Source organism: Borostomias antarcticus (assembly GCF_949987555.1).
Source record: "Borostomias antarcticus genome assembly, chromosome: 11".
Taxonomy (NCBI): domain Eukaryota; kingdom Metazoa; phylum Chordata; class Actinopteri; order Stomiiformes; family Stomiidae; genus Borostomias; species Borostomias antarcticus.
In genome coordinates, this window is record NC_140244.1 from 10,125,400 (window position 1) to 10,145,077 (window position 19,678).

Consider the following 19,678-nt stretch of genomic DNA (forward strand, 5'->3'; position numbering starts at 1 on the left):
TGGGTCCGCACTCATCCTTCTCGGCAACTTCAACAACCAGAGTGAGAAACTGGAACCTCTTCTCTCTTTCCTCTCCTCCTTTGACCTCTCTGTCACTCCCCTCCATCTCTCCGACCACTATTTCATGTCCTACTCCCTCTCCTTCCCCTCTTACCCCGTAACTCCTCCTCCTACCCACATGGTTACCACCTGTAGCCATCTCCGCTCGCTCTCCCCTTCTGACCTTTCCTCTGCCGTCACCTCCACCCTCCCCGCCCCTGAATCCTTCTCTCTCCTAGCCTCTGATACTGCCACTGATCTTCACCTCTCTACTCTTTCCTCTTCTCTGGACAATCTCTCTCCCCTCACCTCCAGGCCTACACGCCCAACTCCACCTGCCTCATGGCTGTCGGACTCAGTGTGTACTAATAGATGGAGCCTGAGAATATCTGAGCGTAAATGGAGGAAAGGCAGACTCCCAGAATCTCTTCTTTCCACATTCTCCTCCTCCCTGTCTGCTGCTAAAGCTGCTTTCTTCCTTTCTAAAATCCTAACCTCTGCTTCCAATCCTAAAAAACTCTTTGAAACCTTCTCTCACTACTTCAGCCCCCACCTCCTACTCCCAACTCCTCCCTTCTCCCTGATGACTTCAAGGCTGGCCACTCGACAGAAACAGCCCTCTTGCAGTGACGGAGTCACTCCATGCTGCGAGAGCGAACTCTCCTCTGTTCTGATACTCCTAGACCTGTCAGCAGCATTTGATACGGTAGACCACCAGATCCTCCTCTCCACCCTCGAGGAGAAAGGCGTCGCTGGCTCTGCACGCTCCCTGTTTGCATCCTACGTGATCCAAGCCCTGGTCATCTCCCGCCTGGACTACTGCAACTCCCTCCTTGCTGGGGCCCCGGTGTCAGCCATTAAACCCCTGGAACTTGTTCAGAAAGCTGCTGCTCGCCTGGTGTTCAACCACACCAAGTTCTCCCACACAACTTCCCTTCTCCGTTCCCTACACTGGCTCCCTATAGCGGCTCGCATCCAGTTTAAAACTCTGGCGCTAGCCTACAGGGCAATGAAAGGAACAGCCCCCTCCTACCTCCAGGCCATGGTCAAATGTTCACCCTACACGCCCTCCCGACCGCTACGCTCTGCTACTTCGGGGTGACAGTTTGCCCCGTCACTCCGAGGCCCCTGCGGTCGATCGACACAGTCACGGCTCTTCTCTGTCCTGGCCCCGCAGTGGTGGAACGAATTGTCCACTGATGTCAGGACAGCAGAGTCGCTGCCCATCTTTCGTCGCAGGCTCAAAACTCATCTCTTCAAGAAGTACTACAACAATCCTCCCTCCTAAGCACCTATTGTATTTTAGATTGCTATTCTTGCACTTTGCCTTCAGCACTAGATTATGCTCTTAGTCACTTGTTTTAGAAAGAAGATGCACTTGTGAGTTCTAGCAAGTAGTAGTACATTGGCTTTTCCTACGTTAAATGCAATTATTGTTAGTCGCTTTGGATAAAAGCGTCTGCTAAATGACTGTAATGTAATGTAATCTGATTGGCTAATATAAAAATGTTTTAACTACATGGGAAGCCAACGGATTCTGGCTTCCCTTGACATACAATGTATATAAACACATTGCACATACATTAACACATTGCAAATATGCGGTATATTGCACATCATTTTGTATTTGCCCTTTGCTCCCTGCGCTACTATATATTTTGCACTGTCCTGTTTTTGCACTGTCCTATCTAGTCCCTGCACCCTGTCTATTGTTGTCTATCCATTAGTGTTATGCACCAACTGACCAGAACAAATTCCTAGTATGTGTAAAAACCTATCTGGCAAAATAAATTCTGATTCTGATCAGTATTTAAATTAGTGAAATAAGATGTAACTGTAAGAAGTAAAAGAGAATGTAACTTCCTGGTTGTCTGCGCAGTCTGTCTAACCTTTTCCGCCAGCTCTGCGTTCTGCAGGATCTGTCCCTCCTTGAACAGCAGCCAGAGGATGATGCTGGCCAGGACACATGGCTGCTCCTGGTATCTCTGTGGACCAGAAGGGGGGTCAGTAAATTACAATAGCCATATGGGTTTATTTTGGGTCCTCTGACTAACATGTGACCATCTCTCATAAAAACCACTCCAGCCAGCTACGGCAGCAAAAAGCTAGCAATTTGATGCCGTGGGTGGGGGGTACTTGTACGGAAGAGTCAGTTTAATCTCAGTTACACAATCCTTCTCTACAGGCACCTGTTCTCAGCTGAAACAACTCAGTGGCACTACACACTCAGCTGATGTTGTACTGCAGTTCCCAGAGGTCACTCTGCAGGGTGTGGTGTGTTCCAGGAACCCCCTACAGGGCTACAGCTGCGGTGGAGCTGGAACACAGACCTGGAAGTTCTGTTTCAGACGTCTGAAGTTGTGCTGCTGCAGGAAGTCCTCTTCCTGGACGAAGCGACCATGCTGGATATCCAGGTTCTCCAGCAGTGCCTGAAACACCACCAAGGCCAGGTCGTGGTCTTGCGCTGCACGCCCCCTGAGAGACAGAAACACAAACACTGGCTCAGCCAAAATATTCAATTATGGTACAAACAAGGTGACGTCCCTCCTCTTGTCCAAATTTTTAATCCCGTTATTTCTATGGTTTTCTACTATGATCCCTTTTTCTGTGGCAGAGCACCCAATAAGAAGCCCACATGAAGCACACCTGTTACCCATTATGTTAAGGGCCTCATAACTGTGTCAATAAATGGGCTTCAGTAGCCACTAGCTTTATTAATTTTACCAGACATTAAAGCAGTGTTGATTTAGGTAGAGATGACATGTGTGAGAGGGGAGGAGAGAGAGAGGGGAGAGAGAGAGAGAGAGAGAGAGAGAGAGAGAGAGAGAGAGAGCTGCCTCACCACTCCTGATTCTCTATCCAGGAAGCCAGGTAGTGGCGTACATCCATAGGGAAGTCATCCCCGTCATAAAGATCATCTACCTGCTGCCTGGAGACAGAGTCCAGCTGCCTCAGTCTCTCCCACTGGGCCATAGGCTACTGGGCGCACGCACACACACGCACACACATGCACACACACACACACACACACACACACACACACACACACACACACACACACACACACACACACACACACACACACACATATAGCTTGAGAAACAAGTACACAGTATTCAGTAGGATACATTAAAGAATGAGTATTAAAAGTTTAATCAAGACCTAATAATAATATACGAGGTGCGACCGAAAAGTCCCCAGATTGTGTCAGCCACGCTCATGCCTCTATTTGAATTGAAAAAACAATGATATCTCTTTGTTGCCCTATATCTCACGACTATTCTGGTATAATATTGTTCACCTCACTCAATCGGTGCTTCTGTGACAGGCTGTTTTGTAGAGTGTCGCAGGGGGTAGCTTGTCACAGTTGTGGCATTCGCTTTTGCCACCCACCTCTGTGGAAGAGATCAAAGCCACCGTGAGTGGGGAACTAAGGGGGCTCAAAGAGGAGGACTTTGCCAAGTGCTTCCATGGGTGGCAAAAGCGAATGCAGAAGTGCATTAACTATGGGGGGGACTACTTTGAGGGGGACAATGGGTAATTTCTCTGCAGATTCTGTAATACAAATGTTTTGAGAGTGTACTTTCTTAATTGTAATAAAATTGTTGAGTTTTGGGAGTTGGTAGAAAAAAGTGCCACAACTGTGACAAGCTACCCCTGCGACACTCTACAAAACAGCCCGTCACAGAAGCACCGATTGAGTGAGGTGAACAATATTATACCAGAATAGTCGTGAGATATAGGGCAACAAAGGGATATCATTGTTTTTTTCAATTCAAATAGAGGCATGCGTGGCCTACACAATCCGGGGACTTTTCGGTCGCACCTCGTACATCTGCAATTTAGCTCCAGGCTACTGTCTAACCGCCTCTTGTTGTGATTGGAAAATGTGTGTGTATATCCACGAACCACTCACCTACAGGCCAACATGAACACGTTAGTTACATTGAATAAGTCTAACATACAGTAGGCCTACACAATTTGCATAACGTTCACTGTTTCTAAACATGCGGAACTGACTACACGTAGACACGGTATGCAGACATGCATAGGCCTACTGTAAAACCAACACAGCTGACAGTTCTAAACTTAACGTTACTGTGGGGCTGATAGGGTTTGAGGCTAACTATTTACAATAGCTAACTGACAGCTTTCACGCACCTGCAATGTTGTGAAACTCGATTCTCGCGACAGTGTGAATTGTTCCCGTGCAGATTTAATATTCTTCCATTTAGGATTAATATGAATATTAAAATATATATTTACTTGACAATAACAATCCGACAGAGCGTCACTTTCTTTTCCGAATAGTCTTATTTAATGCGTGGTTCGCTCACCTCCTCCCTCACGTACAGTAGAGCGTCCTAATGCACTCTATTGGCTACAGCAGTAGTCCCGCCTATTTGCTCTTGACTCATAAACAACAAATCATTTTTGGTTCTGCGATACTGCTCTTAATGCATTATGAGCCTGAGTGGTTTGCGTCAGGCATCAGTTTTGTATTAAACCTTTTACAGAAAGCTGATAGGTACTTCTCGATACTGCGTAGTCATCTTCATTGGTCAAATGTATGTGCCAATCAATTTTCAGAGGCGTGTGGGAGAGGGGGCGAAATGGAGCAGCAGAATAGAAACCATGGCTCAGATAGAGCACGAAAAATTCCAAGAAATGACGCTATGAAACTTAACTGAGGTAGCGAATGATCCGTCCACACATCACTGCCTGGCGCTGGTTTTGAATCAGCAATAATAGCCTACATGAGACGTATCCTACTTAAAACACACAAACATACTTTTATTTAACAACGTCGTGTACATTTTACATTATACATGCATTATGCTTGTTTGGCAAGATTCAACACCATAGACACAATAGCCTAGCATGTCCCGAATCCCAATTACCCCCCCCCTTCAGAACGGAGCTACAAGGGATAGGGGTTGAAATCTTTACCTAAGAAATGGGACAACACTCGCTACGTCTTCAATCGGAATTTTATTAGTTGCCTGATTTTCTGTGGAGTCCCTGGAATGTTACAGTAGCCTATGATTGCTATTATAGTGACAAATCTGACCAAATTTCAGGACAGAACAAGACGAGACAGATTAATGAATTGAACAGCCAGGAAGCATGTTCGGCTGTTGACCGGCTGTTCCCTGTTGAGAAGGGAAGTGCAGAAAAAATGGACTATTGGATTATACCAACTGTCACTCAGAAATCGTTGTTTACACAAAGTTCTATTGATAAAATTAGATTCAACCTTGCACCGTAGCCTACTGGAACATAAAATGCTGTTAAATTAGGCTAACAATGAACTGCAGTTGACATCGTGAATAGCGATTTTTTTCTGAAATGCGTGTCATAACGATACAATGACATGTTCCTTTGCATCTACTTTAAACTAAACTTCCACGGATTTAAAAAATTGTTGAATGTTTATTTGCGAAGATATTGGGCTTCTTTCCCATGTTTTTTCATGGCACCGGCAGCTATGTCACTCGGTTCGCAAAGCATTGTGTGAGTTTTCATGGTTTTCATCTACCCCTCGGTTTCAAGTCAGCATCTGAAAACCCTCGTTTTGGGGTGCAGTTTGAACGTCCAACCCTCGATATGCCCTCTAGCCCTAGAAGATAAAAGGAATGGGTCACACTACCCTACGCGTGAATGCGCAGAATGTAGGGGTAAAGCCAAGGGCTAGGGCTAAGGGGGGGTATTGGGATTGGGCCACAGTCTAGGCCTAGTACTAGTAGACTACAATTCAGGTCGACTGTTTGAAGACTGGAGCAGTATATTCATGGTTACAGCACAAACGCACGTTTTAAATCATTATTTCTCATCTGTTACAAAATTCTCCTTGGTAAATATATAGGCCTAATAAATCTAGTTAGACACCAGACTATGATATATATATTGAAGAACCATACTCTATATTGTTGTAGCCTAGTAGTTACGCCCTGTCATATTCACAGAACACTGACATGATCAAGACAGGTCTAGGTATTCCTATATAATACATGTATGAGTCAATGCAAAAAGTGGGCTACTTTTCTCCCATGGTCAGTTCTAGGCAAATGCTAATGCCCCAGTGAAAAAATGGCTGACATCAATTAGTTGACGGTTTTGTGTCTCCTGAATAATGCTCCAATAATATTTCTTGTTGATAATAAAAAAACAACATTATTTTAGGTATTACTGATATAACGTTGATCCATGAGTATTCCTTGTTGAAAATTAAACAAAACAAAAATCTATATTTAAAGTAAATAATCCCTGCTGTTTGAATAGTGAGGTGGATATTGAGTCTGGCCTGACCAGTGCTGTATGAGCAGACAGAGAGAGAGGTAAGAGGGAGTTTCTGACCTCTAACTTTTAAGTCACATCTGTTTCTTCATTATCCAACCGCTATTAGTCTTTCTCTTGACAAACAGACAATTTGTCTGATTCCCTCAACACGGAGCTTTGTAGAATAAAGATAACTAAATCGCTTCATATCACATACAGTATGCAGACTACCACAATGTACAATCAAAGAGAAACAGGGTAAACAGGTAAATGCACTAAAGCAAAAAAGGAAATAAAAAACAACAACAAACATAATAGCCTACTGTCCTTTAGAAGAATACCTTTGATCCCTGTAGCACCCGATAATGTAATAATCAACCGATAATGTAATAACGCCTGATAATGTAATAAAAGTTTGACTTAAGTCCATCGAAAATGTAATAAAACCTGATAATGTAATAACTTAACCAATAATGTAATAAAATGTCCTGACTGATAATGTAATACCATTTTTCTGATAATGTAATACCTTATTACATTATTGGTCAAGTTATTACATTATCAGGTGGGTCTTTTTTTTTCAAAACTGGTAATGTAATACTTGACTGATAATGTAATAATTTAAAAAGTGAATGAATAATACTGTTAGGGTACTTTGTGGTATACTTTAGCGTACTTTGTGGTACTTGTGGTATACTTTGGTGTGTCTCATGATACATTGCAGTATACTTTGGGGTGCTTTGAGGTACTCTGTGGTATACTTTTCAGTACTTTGCAGTACTTTGTGGTATACTTTGGGGTACACAGCAATACTTTGCAGTACTCTGCAGTATACTTTGGGGTACTTTGAGGTACTCTGCGGAATACTTTGAGGTACTTTGTGGTGTGCTTTGGAGTACTTTGCGGTACTTAGTGGTATACTTTGGGGTACTTTGTAGTACTTTGCAGTACTTTGCAGTACTTTGTGGTATACTTTGGGGTACTTTGAGGTACTTTGCGGTACTCTGCAGAATACTTTGAGGTACTTTGTGGTGTGCTTTGGAGTACTTTGCGGTACTAAGTGGTATACTTTGGGGTACTTTGTAGTACTTTGCAGTACTTTGTGGTATACTTGGGGTACACAGCAATACTTTGCAGTACTCTGCAGTATACTTTGGGGTACTTTGAGGTACTTTGCGGTACTCTGCAGAATACTTTGAGGTACTTTGTGGTGTGCTTTGGAGTACTTTGCGGTACTTAGTGGTATACTTTGGGGTACTTTGTAGTACTTTGCAGTACTTTGCAGTAAACTTTGGGTACTTTGCAGTATACTTTGGGGTACTTTGTGGTATACATTGAGGTACTACTTTGCTGTATACTTTGGGGTACTTTGCTGTATACTTCGGGGTACTTTGGTATTTTGCAATATTTTGCAGTACTTTGCGCTTTACTTTGGAGTACTTTGCGGTACTTTGTGGTATACTTTGGAGTACTTTGAGGTACTTGGTGATTAGTAGGGCCCTTCAAAAAGGGGTTCAGTATTTTATCTTAACCTATATAGTAAGAGACAGGATTTAATTTAAGACATAGATTTAATAATATGAATTGAAAGCAAAGTGTATGAGGCAAATTATGTGAGGCTGCTGTTCATCAACTATAGTTAAGAGCTGCTATCCATTGACTAGATTTCAGATTGCAATACCATACCAACTTCTTATTAGCATGAACTACCCTTTATCCTCACGTCACCTACCTCTCCAGAGCACATGAGACAAATGGATGGAAGTGAGGTCTGAAGATGTGTTTATGGGGAAAACCAATGAGGTGCACACAATAACTGACATTCAGTTGCACATTGCCCGTTTGTTTATCCAAACTTTATATCATGTTATTCCAGTTTTTCGGATAGCCATAGATGTTTTAAAAATCATAATTACACTAGCCTACACAGGCATTACATTAATGAGGACAGAATTAGTGAGGACAGAATTTAAGGTAGGCCTACTCTATAAATCCAGACAGTACCAGCACCTTCAGGCCAGATTTGTGGACAAGCCCATCCTGAAGCTAATCAAGGATGTCCAGACCAGACACCAGATTGATCTTGTAGATATGAATAGATTGAAAGTATGGTATGGCAAAGCCACATAAAGATATATTCTAATGGTGCCAGACATCTTCAGTAGATATTTCTGGCTTAAGCAGCTGACAGGGAAAGGTAGCAATGAAATAGCCAAACAAACAACCACATTTATATTAAACATGGTCCTCATACAGTAATCCAAAATGACCAAGGTGCTGAGGGAACTCATGCAGTAGCTTAAAGTAAAGATCAATGAAATTTCCCCTTATCATCCACAAAGTCAAAGAAAAGTAGAGAGTATGCATCGAATATTGCATAAAAATATGTTGTATGATCTAGGGAACTTAGAGGGTGAAGGAGTAAACATAGCATATTCAAGTCAAAGTTTTATCGGTAACATGCAACATACCCTGACAATGAGCAGTGATGTTTCCACTAGCTGCTAAATATGTACACTAGGCAAAGTAAAAAGGAGAAACGTACTATACACACCAAACATATAAATATGTAAACCAAGTCCAAAATATAAAATATTTATTAATGGAATGAAATAAAATGAGCTGAGATGACATATTAAATTGGACAGTTCACCTAAATAGAGAAGTATACATATGGATCTAGAGAGAATAAATGTATGTATATTCACGTTTATTTACAGAATGTAGATTTTTATAATCTAGCAGGTATAAATATACAGTGCTGTTGTGCAGAGTATAGTACTGAGTTAAGGACAGAGATGAGCAGAGTGAACTCATTCCGGATGTGGATGGTCTGAAGGTAGAAGCTTCTTCTGAGCCTCTGTGAGTTGATCTTCTTCAGTAGGCAGTACCTGAGCAGAGAGAAGAGGCTGTTGTCCGGGTGGCTGGGATGTTTCAACATTCTCCTGACCTTGGTCCTGCAGCCCCGTGTGTCGATGTCCTGGAGGTGTGGGAGATATGTTCTGCTGACCAAACACTCTCTACAGTGACTTGTCCTGCATGGTGTTGCTTCCATAGCATGTTGGTAGTGTTGATGTTCTCAGTCAGACACCCTCTCAATCATGCATATACAGGAATGTTTGTTGTCCATGTCTGGTGATCTGTACATCAATATACTGTACTTGTAAATACACTGTCTCCACAGGGGTCCTACTGTTGTTCAGGCAATTGGCCGCTCCTGCTTCCTGCTAGTCCACTAGAATCACTTTCATCTTCCTGCTTCCTGCTGTAGTCCACTAGCATCTCCATTATCTTACTGACATTCAGGTGGAGGTTGTTGTCCTGACAACATTTAGTTTGGCATGCCACCTCCTCCAAGTAGGCCTTCTCATTATTGTTGGAGATCAGGCCTACCGCAGCTGTGTCATCAGTGAATTGATAATTGAGCTGGAATTGTAGGTAACTATGCAGTCGTGTTTGTACAGAGGATATGAAACAGCCCAGTGTTGAAGGTGAGAGGGTGACTTTCTCCAGTGTTTAGGGTGAGAGAAGATGATGCCCACTCTCGCCCCCTGAGGTCTGCCCGTCAGGAAGTTGAGGATCCACCTGTGCAGGAAGGGTTTAATCTCCAATCTCCATCCTGCGTTTGGAGATGAGTATGGGGAGTTATGGTATTGCAATCTGAAATATAGTCGATGGACAGCAGCCTCACATAATTTGCCTCATACACTTTGCTTTCAATTCATAGAATTAAATCAGTTCCTGTCTCCTACTATATAGGCTAAGATAAAATACTGAACCCCTTTTTGAAGGGCCCTACTAATCACTAAGTATCTCAAAGTACTCCAAAGTATACCACAAAGTACTCCAAAGTATAGCGCAAAGTACTCCAAAGTATACAGCAAAGTACCCCAAAGTATACAGCAAAGTACCACAAAGTACCCCAAAGCATACTGAAAAGTACCTCTGTATACCACAAATTACCACACATTACTGCAAAGTATAGGTAAGTACCTCAATGTATACCACAAAGTACTTCAAAGTACTCCAAAGTATAACGCAAAGTACCCAAAGCTTACTGCAAAGTACTGCAGAGTACCGCAAAGTACTCCAAAGCAGACCACAAAGTACCTCAAAGTATTCCGCAAAGTACCGCAAAGTACTGCAAAGTACCCCAACGTTTACTGCAAACTACTGCAAAATATCAAAGTACCTCAAAGTACCCCAAAGTATACTGCAAAGTACTGCAAAGTATACCACAGAGTACCCCAACGTATACCACAAGTACCACAAAGTACTCCAAAGCACACCACAAAGTACCTCAAAGTATTCTGCAGAGTACCACAAAGTACCTCAAAGTACCCCGAAGTATACTGCAGAGTACTGAAAAGTATTGCTGTGTACCCCAAAGTATACCACAAAGTACTGCAAAGTACTACAAAGCACCCCAAAGTATACCACTTAGTACCGCAAAGTACTCCAAAGCACACCACAAAGTACCTCAAAGTATTCCGCAGAGTACCGCAAAGTACCTCAAAGTACCCCAAAGTATACTGCAGAGTACTGCAAAGTATTGCTGTGTACCCCAAAGTATACCACAAAGTACTGCAAAGTACTACAAAGTACCCCAAAGTATACCACTAAGTACCGCAAAGTACTCCAAAGCACACCACAAAGTACCTCAAAGTATTCCGCAGAGTACCGCAAAGTACCTCAAAGTACCCCAAAGTATACTGCAGAGTACTGCAAAGTATTGCTGTGTACCCCAAAGTATACCACAAAGTACTGCAAAGTACTGCAAAGTACTACAAAGTACCCCAAAGTATACCACTAAGTACCGCAAAGTACTCCAAAGCACACCAGAAAAGTACCTCAAAGTATTCCCGCAGAGTACCTCAAAGTACCCCAAAGTATACTGCAGAGTACTGCAAAGTATTGCTGTGTACCCCAAAGTATACCACAAAGTACTGCAAAGTACTGAAAAGTATACCACAGAGTACCCCAAAGTATACCACAAAGTACCTCAAAGCACCCCAAAGTATACTGCAAAGTATCATGAGACACACCAAAGTATACCACAAGTACCACAGCGTACGCCAAAGTATACCACAAAGTACCCTAACAGTATTATTCATTCACTTTTTAAATTATTACATTATCAGTAAAGTATTACATTACCAGTTTTGAAAAAAAAGACCCACCTGATAATGTAATAACTTGACCAATAATGTAATAAGGTATTACATTATCAGAAAAATGGTATTACATTATCAGTCAGGACATTTTATTACATTATTGGTTAAGTTATTACATTATCAGGTTTTATTACATTTTCGATTGACTTAAGTCAAACTTTTATTACATTATCAGGCGTTATTACATTATCGGTTGATTATTACATTATCGGGTGCTACAATCCCCAAACATGATTTTACAATTTCCCTTGAGAGAATTAAACACTGAAGGTTATGTAAACAATCCAAACTTACTGTATATAATTTCATTAGTAATTTTCAAACTTTATTTGAGGTGTTTTTCCCTCTATTCTGAGTATTACAGTATTTTTTGCTCCGATCTTATCAATTTTGCCCTGGCAAATTTGAACCTAGAGAGAGGAGTTGGCTGAATCAGGAGCAGATTTGCCGGGCTGCAGGCTCTACTGCACATTAATGACCCCCTCCTCCCAGCTGTACTGGTTCACCATCAGGTCATCCTCCTGCTTCATGGAGCTCATCAAGTATTTGATCCCGGCCTTCAATCCAGTCTTGAACCCCGCCCCCAAGGCGTAGCCCGCCACCCCCGCCGCGCCCCCCGTCACCGCCATCAGGGCGTCGGTGCCCAGGTCCACTGCGCTCATGAGGGCTCTTTCTTTGGCCGTCTCGGAGCAGTTGACAGCAGCGTAGTAGACGGCCGTGCCCAGGTTGTAGAAGGTGCTGACGGCAGGGAACCACTCCACCACGCTATAGACGCGCTTCTCCTGCTCGTCCACGCAGTCCCTTTGAGGGCTGCGACGGGCGCGCCGGCTTGAGGCGCCAGGGAGCGCCCGGTCCCCCTCGGCTTGGCACTGGTGGATCCAGCACTCTGAGTCGGGGTGTTCTGACGGCACCGCCCGGCTCCCTGGCTTCATAATGGCCTGGTAGAGCCCAGGGTTGAGAGCCCCGCCACGGGACACGCCAGCACACTGGACACCCAGGCTTTCACAGGCCCTCACGGCCACTTCCAGACCCCCTATGGCTCCTTCCACCACCTCCCCCAACAACAGGGTGCCGTTCACCCTGGTCCACCCCTCACAATGGTCCACCTGCTTCCTGCTCTGAGCACCCCCCTGCCGCCTCTCACCCTCCCCAGCCCTGGCCAGTTGCTGGATGTTAAACATCACCGCCTGGAGGCGTGGCTCTGCCTGCACGCTCCCCGCAGGCCAGGCAGAAGAGGCAGTGGCTCTGGGGCGGGGAGGCCCCCTCTCCATCAGACCCTCCAGCTCCATCAGGAGCAACTCCGTGTCTTCCACCCCCAACAGCTCATAGAGCCTCAGCACCAGGGTGCGGGCCTCCGCCAGGCAGCCCGCCGCCACCAGCACCGGCACCAGGGAGAGGCCGAGGAGCTCCCTGGGGAAGAGGGCCGCGGACGGGCTGGAGGCGGCCAGCAGCTCCTCACAGCTGGCGTTCAACTGGATGTGGATGCCGCCCCGCAGTGGACCCTGGAACTTTGCCTCAAGGGTGGACAAGATACGCTGGGCAGACCGGCCCCTGTCCTCTCGCTGCACCGTCCCCTCCGCAGGGACTGATTCCTCTGCCGCCCCTGGTAGGTGGCCAGCCTGGGTCCGGGAGCCCAGGAGAGGGGGCTGGCTTTGTTTGGTGGTGTCCCCCCCGTCCTGGACAGGCGTGCTGGGCAGGGGATGGATCATGCAGGGTCGGGGCGGCGGCGCTCTACAGAGAGCCTGCTCAGCCAGCAGCAGCTGGAGCAGAATCCACCACTTCATCTTAGACTGCATCATCCTGCCCGAGAGAGAGAGGTGTACCCAAGGATCTAGGGAGATAACAATCAAAAAAGGACAAAGTAAAGGTTTCTTTGTTTGTAGCAACTGTCTGAATGATTGTAGAAACGACCATCAGTTCGGATGTGCAATGACTATTGTGAGATGGGCCGTGTCCGAAATGCCTGCTACTTGCTATATAGCAGGCGAGAAGTAGCATGCTGTGTGCCTGCTACCTCACGCCTGCTATTCTCGCCTGCTACCTCGCCTGCTATATTGTCGAAAAAACGGCGAAAAACGTAGCAAAGTCCAGAGCATGCTATTCCGGATGTTACGTCACTGTTCAGCGAAATTTTCAGGACAGCTGTCATGGCCGACGCCAGTAAGCAGTGCATTAACATTGTTAAGTACCTGCCATCAAATAAAGATTCTGTGAAATATATTGTTTCGAAAAATTTGTTCTTTATCCAGGCATCTTAGTTTTAACAGTTTCATTATAGCGGAGCAGGTTATATTTACTCGTATGTGGTATTTATTATGTTCACAACTTCGCGATCATACAGCCAGGCTACAGAGCTCCTGAAACCGTAGCCATAGCAGAGGAGCGGCCGGAACAGAATGCTCCTGTTGCGGTACCGGAACGCACCGGCCATCAAATCACCATTCTGTCAAATATATCGTTTCGAAAAATTATTTCTTTATCCAGGCATCTTAGTTTTAACAGTTTCATTATAGCTGAGCAGGTTATATTTGCTCGTATGTTGTATTTATTCTGTTCCAGTGGCGGCTGGTGACTCAAAAAACTGAGGAGGACAGGAGGAAGAGGGGCGAACCGCCCATGGGCGCCGGGGGGCACTTTCCCTCAGTCAGTTATTATTTGAAATATCAGCTTTAAAATGTGGATTTACAGTCAATTTTAGCATATGAAAAACTGAATAACACTTTCTTTAACTACATGCAGCATTTATTTATCATATTCATAATAAAATATTACAAAACAACAATAAAACATTGTAAGCAATAGTTGTTGTAATGGATTGTACTCTCCTCAAAAGAATTGATATTGGTGAGGTGCTGGAGAGGTTAGGTGATATATGAAAAAAAATTGATTAGGTGACACTGAGGTGTGCTGGCTCTCAAACAGTTTGTTGGCAAATAGATGACAACTGGACAATGGCATACGTTGCACAGCAAATGCAGTATCCAACAGTTCACTCATGGCTAGCTAGCAATGGTATAGCTATGGGATTAGCTCATTTGGGTTGCTGTCAAAGCTGCGACTCTTATGTTGCTATAGCCTACAATTATCAGAACAATATGAACATTCAGTTGAAAGTTTTCCATCCACCCATCCATCACTGGATAAGGAATAAGCACCGCAAAGCGATCAATTCTCACGCAAGCAGGAGCCAGGTTGTGGATTTCTCTGATCCGGTGTTGCGACCCAGTCTCTAGAAATGTTTTGGACGAGTTGCCGTTTGACTAGTTTGACTAACAAAATGTCAATATCTGAATCCTGTTCAGACAGGGCCGGAGTACTGTCCTCCCTTGCGGTAATTTTTCAGCGTTTTGGCCGATCACAAATTAGCAAGAAAAAAGGCATTACATTGATTTAAGAGAAAAGAACCCGCCCTAAGGGAGGCTAGCCTCCCTTCCATAGATATCTATGGGTCCTCCAGCTGCATGTTGTATATGTCACTGTTGGAGCTTTAGAATTTCAATAATGGGTTTTTATCCATAGGGAAAACCTGCTTTATGAACAAAACTGAGATAATATTAATTATGAATAAATAAATTAATATATTTATCAAGGTCAAGGTCAACTTTATTTATAAAGCACGTTTAAAATCAACCGAAGTTGCACCAAAGTGCTGTACAATATATAAAATAAACTAAAACAAAAAACAGAATAAAGTGCACATAATCACAGAACAATAAAAGGACAGGACACAAAACAGGACAAGGGATGTAGGCTATCAGGCCCCAAAAGCCAGTGAAAACAAGTGCGTTTTAAGCTGAGACTTAAAGAGCCCTAGGTTCTGTGCGTGTCTAATGTGTGGAGGGAGGCTGTTCCAGAGCTTTTGGGCCTGCCACCGCAAAAGCTCGGTCACCCTTGGTCTTAAGTCTCGATCTAGGGACTGTTAAAAGAGTCTCGGAGGAGGATCCCTCTCTTCTCTCCAAAAACTGAGGAGGACTGTCCTCCCCTGCCTCAATGGGCGAGCCTCCACTGTTCTGTTCACAACTTCGCGATCAGCCAGGCTACAGAGCTCCAGGAACCCTTATGCCAAGCCGAGCTGCATCACATTGTGGCCGGCCCAGAGTCCTCTGCTACGGCTACGGTTTCTGGAGCTCTGGAGCCTGGCTGTACGATCGCGAACAAAATAAATACCACATACGAGCAAATATGACCTGCTCCGCTATAATGAAACTGTTAAAACTGAGATGCCTGGATAAAGAACAGGTTCGAGGTCTGGGTAACTGAACGCCTTTTCGCGTCAGCATAACGACGTCACCCACGCATTCCCGTCACCTGACTCGAGTAGCATGCTACATTTTTCTCGCCTGCTATATCGTTTTCTTGGAGTAGTAGGTACTATATAGCATGCTACTTCTCGCCTGCTATATAGCAGGTAGCAGGCATTTCGGACACAGCCCATGACTAAAGGAATGCAACATCCAACTTTCCAGCTCATTCTTTGCCAACTAGCTTAATAAGCAGTTGCCCCAGTTCCTTCAAAAGAAATGCCATTAAAATATTTCCCATCAGTATATTCACCCCTTTTTTCATGTGAGGTTAATCTCTCATTTCCAAACATGAGTACAGTACATCATATCTCCAGGAAAGTTACTTGAGGAGGTTGTGGGAAGAACATACTGTTCTTACTGGACAGTCTAGCAATTACTAACCACATTAAAGCATAATCACACTTCATTTTCAGCATTTACTTTCATAATATAATCCAGTCCCAGAAATCACGTACAATAAACACATACCTTAAGTTTTTACACAGATGTCCAGATCTTGATTATCACGCCAAGGATAGCTCACTGTGTCACAGTCCTCACCCAATTTCTAACCACAAGTATGCACAGAGAAATATTTTCTCCTTTGGTCTACTATGACATTCCCCACTCCCCTGTCTCTCTCTCTCTCTCTCTCTCCCTCCTCAGTTTTTTGAGGCCTCATTGCTCGGCCGAGAGGACAGGGCTGGAATATTGATTGAAGTGGAGAAGGTCCATGTTTTTTTTAAAGCCATTTTGTTTGTTTGTACTTGTGTCCTCCTTTCCAACTCTCTCTCTCCCTCTCTCATCCCTCCCTCTCCCCCCCTCTCTCTTCTGTGAAGTAGTAAGTGGTGGGCTTTGTTTTTGACCTACTTGGCAGAAACCTTCCCTCGTGCCCTAAGCAGATTCATTTCTTTCGTGGGTGAAGGAGGGGGGATGTTTTGGGGCATCTAGGGCGATGACTTAAGGAATCTCGCTAAGAATTTGCCTCAGTGAATTTAATAACTCAAACCCAATAAATCATACTGTACATCGCCCCGTCTCTAATTTAGTATTACCCCTCCTCCTTTCCCCCCACAGCATACTCCAACAGTCCTGTTCACTGGGAACAATACTCATTTATGTTGAAATCTAATTGAAAATGGACCTCTTTTTTCTCCAGAGGGCTTATTCATCTAGTCTATATGGCTATAGAAACGGCCCATCCAAGTGCTGGGAGTTCTGAAGAGAGGATAGCTGTGCCCTGAGGACACCATCAGAGTGTGTGTGTGTGTGTGTGTGTGCACGAGTGTGTGTGTGTCATCATGAGGCTTCATTGGGATTTGTTTTCCTTCTCACATACTGTATCTTATGTTCAGTACTATAAACAAAATGCTGTTGTGGAAGAAAACTCAGTCTTCACTCCTTGTGGCTTTAGGTATAAAACTGTCTTTACATGCACCATGGAGAGAGACAAGACAAAAGTGAATGCAAAATCTGTCGGATTCTGAAGAGTCCTGCCTTTCAGAAGACATTCATACAGTACAACAGCACAAACACGTTTCTCAGCAAAAGCAATGGGTAGAGGTCACACATTGCTCAGAATATGAGATGAATATTACATTGAGTCACTGATAGAAAACAACTCAGAATATGACTGATTAATTTGATTTTAGCAAGCATATATACTTTCCATCTTTACACACACATATACACATACACACAGTCACCTACACACTACACTGTGCATCCTCACTGTACAGTATATACAGTACACTGACTGCACTACTTTTTGCACATTGTTCTTTTCTTTAGCTTATCCTTTTTTGCACTAGCTTTTTGTACTTGGCTTTTGCACTGTCCTGTCCTGTAATACAAAAGACTTTGTATTAAACGGCTGGCCAATTCCCTTCAGTTCTCTCATTTTTGTGAACTTTCTCTCTCTCCGTCTATCTAGCTGTCTATTGAGTACGGCTCTTGTTCTCTTTTCAAGTGCACCCAGTCAGATAAAAGGGTCAGAGTGACCAAAAACAAACACAGGTTCTGGTTACCCCGCTACCCTTGCCACCTTGGTGCAAGTGCCCATCTATTTTAGGTGACAAACCTGTTAGCAGGTTGTCAGGTCTGACCCTCTGGCGTTCTGGGGCAGCAGTATATAGCTAGTGGATATAGGACCCTAACCCTAACCCTAACTTGCTGGTCAATCAAATAGTTAAAGCTTCATTGATAGAAAAGCAGGTTATACACTTTTAAAAGCACATAAAAATATAAAATAAAAAGAAACCCTTGTTATTCCAGTATAAAAAAGCACTGCTGGGACTCTTGTTAGGGGCTTTGTTTTGATTAAGTCCTCTACTCAGGGAGGCCCAGGTTTAGGTCCTCTGCTCAGGGGGGGGGGCAGGTTTTGGGGGGTGGGGGAGGGGTGTGTGCAAAGGGTTAATTAGAATGCAGGCATGAAAGGGGGTGGGTAGAGAGAGGTGGAAGGAGGGGAGGGGACTTCTGACTGGTGACAGGATAAAGGAAACAGTGCAGAGAAAGAGATGAGCTTTGGAAATGTAAATGTATGTTTCCCATGCCAATAAAGTCCCTTGAATTGAATTGAGAAGCATAAGAGAGCTACAGACAGAAACTAAATTAAACTGAGAGAGAGAAAGAACGAGAGGTTTGGCTGAGGAAACAGTGTCTGGTCAGTGAGAAGCTCCAGGGTTAGAGAGCGTTAAAAACCATCAAAACCAGAGTAGTAGACATGTCCCAATCATTGTGTCACTTCACTGCTATAATCCAACATGCTGCTTTACTGTATTCAAATGGGCAGAGGGCACTGTTTCACCAGAAGAGATCCAGACAGACCTGGAGGGAGTTCAGTACCCTGTAAAGAGTGGTTCTGTTTGTGGAGCCAAATTGCACACACTGTATACTGTAACCTCCCGGGTGGGGGTCACTCTGAGGAAAGGGGAGGCGGAGGCAGGTTTACTGTGCCTAGGGGCGCGTTTATTTCTCCAACAGCTGGTCAGCTAAAAGTATGAACCAAAAAACGGTTGATAACGGTGAACTATGGTGGGCGCACGGAGCGCACAGAGCGAGCGAGGCGCCAGGGTCCGGGGCGCTCAGCTGCCAGTTGGAAGTCGGGGGCTGGGGCTCTGGGTATAGGCCGTTTCAGACGAGGAGCGATATCCGCGCATTGTATTTCATTTTCAATGAGAGGGGCGAGCGGACAATTTGGGAGCCGCGGACAATCTGGGGCGGAGCGGCAAGCGGGCGCGACCCCGTGAAATTGTCGCGCGTGTGCTCGTTTCGCCCGCGACAAGAGCTGAATTGCAGTCAGCTTTCCCCGCGGCGCGCAGGACGCGTGCGTCCCCCGCTCATCCGAGCGAGAACGCAGGCGGAATATCGTTCCCCGTCTGAAACGGCCTTTATCGCGGGCGGGCGTGTGCACGAAACGAGCACGCGCGCGACAATTTCACGGGGTCGCGCCCGCTTGCCGCTCCGCCCCAGATTGTCCGCGGCTCCCAAATTGTCCGCTCGCCTCTCTCATTGAAAATGAATTACAATGCGCGGATATCGCTCCTCGTCTGAAACGGCCTTAAGAGCTGAATTGTAGTCAGCTTTCCCCGCTGCGCGCAGGACGCGTGCGTCCCCCGCTGATCCGAGCGAGAACGCAGGCGGAATATCACTCCCCGTCTGAAACGGCCTTATCGCGGCCGTGCCGCGGAATACCGGGCTGTCAGGGCGCCTTCTTTTCCTGGGAGGTGAGGGAGAGAGAAAAGTATCAGTCCACAGGTCAAACAGCGAAAAGAAAAACCCATAGAGCAAAACCGTTCGTTTCGCTCGTCCAGCCGCGACGGGACGCGTCAGACTCACACTGCAGGTCGCCCAACTCGTGATGTGGTTTCCCCTCTTTTTCTAGGCAGGCACTTGATTGAGCGA

At 44.9% G+C, this 19,678-nt stretch overlaps 2 protein-coding genes across 5 annotated transcripts in view; both read right to left on the reverse strand.

Moving 5' to 3' along the window:
* The window catches only part of stat2 (signal transducer and activator of transcription 2), a 28,230-nt gene extending 23,809 nt beyond the window's left edge, over positions 1-4,421 (reverse strand). The window contains exons 1-4 of one of the 4 annotated variants that reach the window (XM_084446021.1): positions 4,201-4,421; positions 2,882-3,015; positions 2,370-2,514; positions 1,929-2,024 (exon numbers count right to left, since the gene is read on the reverse strand). In XM_084446021.1, coding sequence (XP_084302147.1) covers positions 1,929-2,024; positions 2,370-2,514; positions 2,882-3,012 — 372 coding nt within the window. In that variant the 5' untranslated portion in view covers positions 3,013-3,015; positions 4,201-4,421. Of the gene's footprint in view, positions 1-1,928; positions 2,025-2,369; positions 2,515-2,881; positions 3,019-4,200 lie in introns of all 4 variants that reach the window. The other 3 variants (XM_084446018.1, XM_084446019.1, XM_084446020.1) reach the window with 3 other exon arrangements.
* Positions 4,422-11,953: 7,532 nt separating this feature from the next.
* On the reverse strand, positions 11,954-13,291 carry apof (apolipoprotein F; the record flags this gene model as incomplete). Its single annotated transcript, XM_084446055.1, has 1 exon — positions 11,954-13,291. The coding sequence occupies one exon, from the start codon at positions 13,289-13,291 to the stop codon at positions 11,954-11,956; it is 1,338 nt and encodes a 445-aa protein (XP_084302181.1).
* Positions 13,292-19,678: the final 6,387 nt, after the last annotated feature.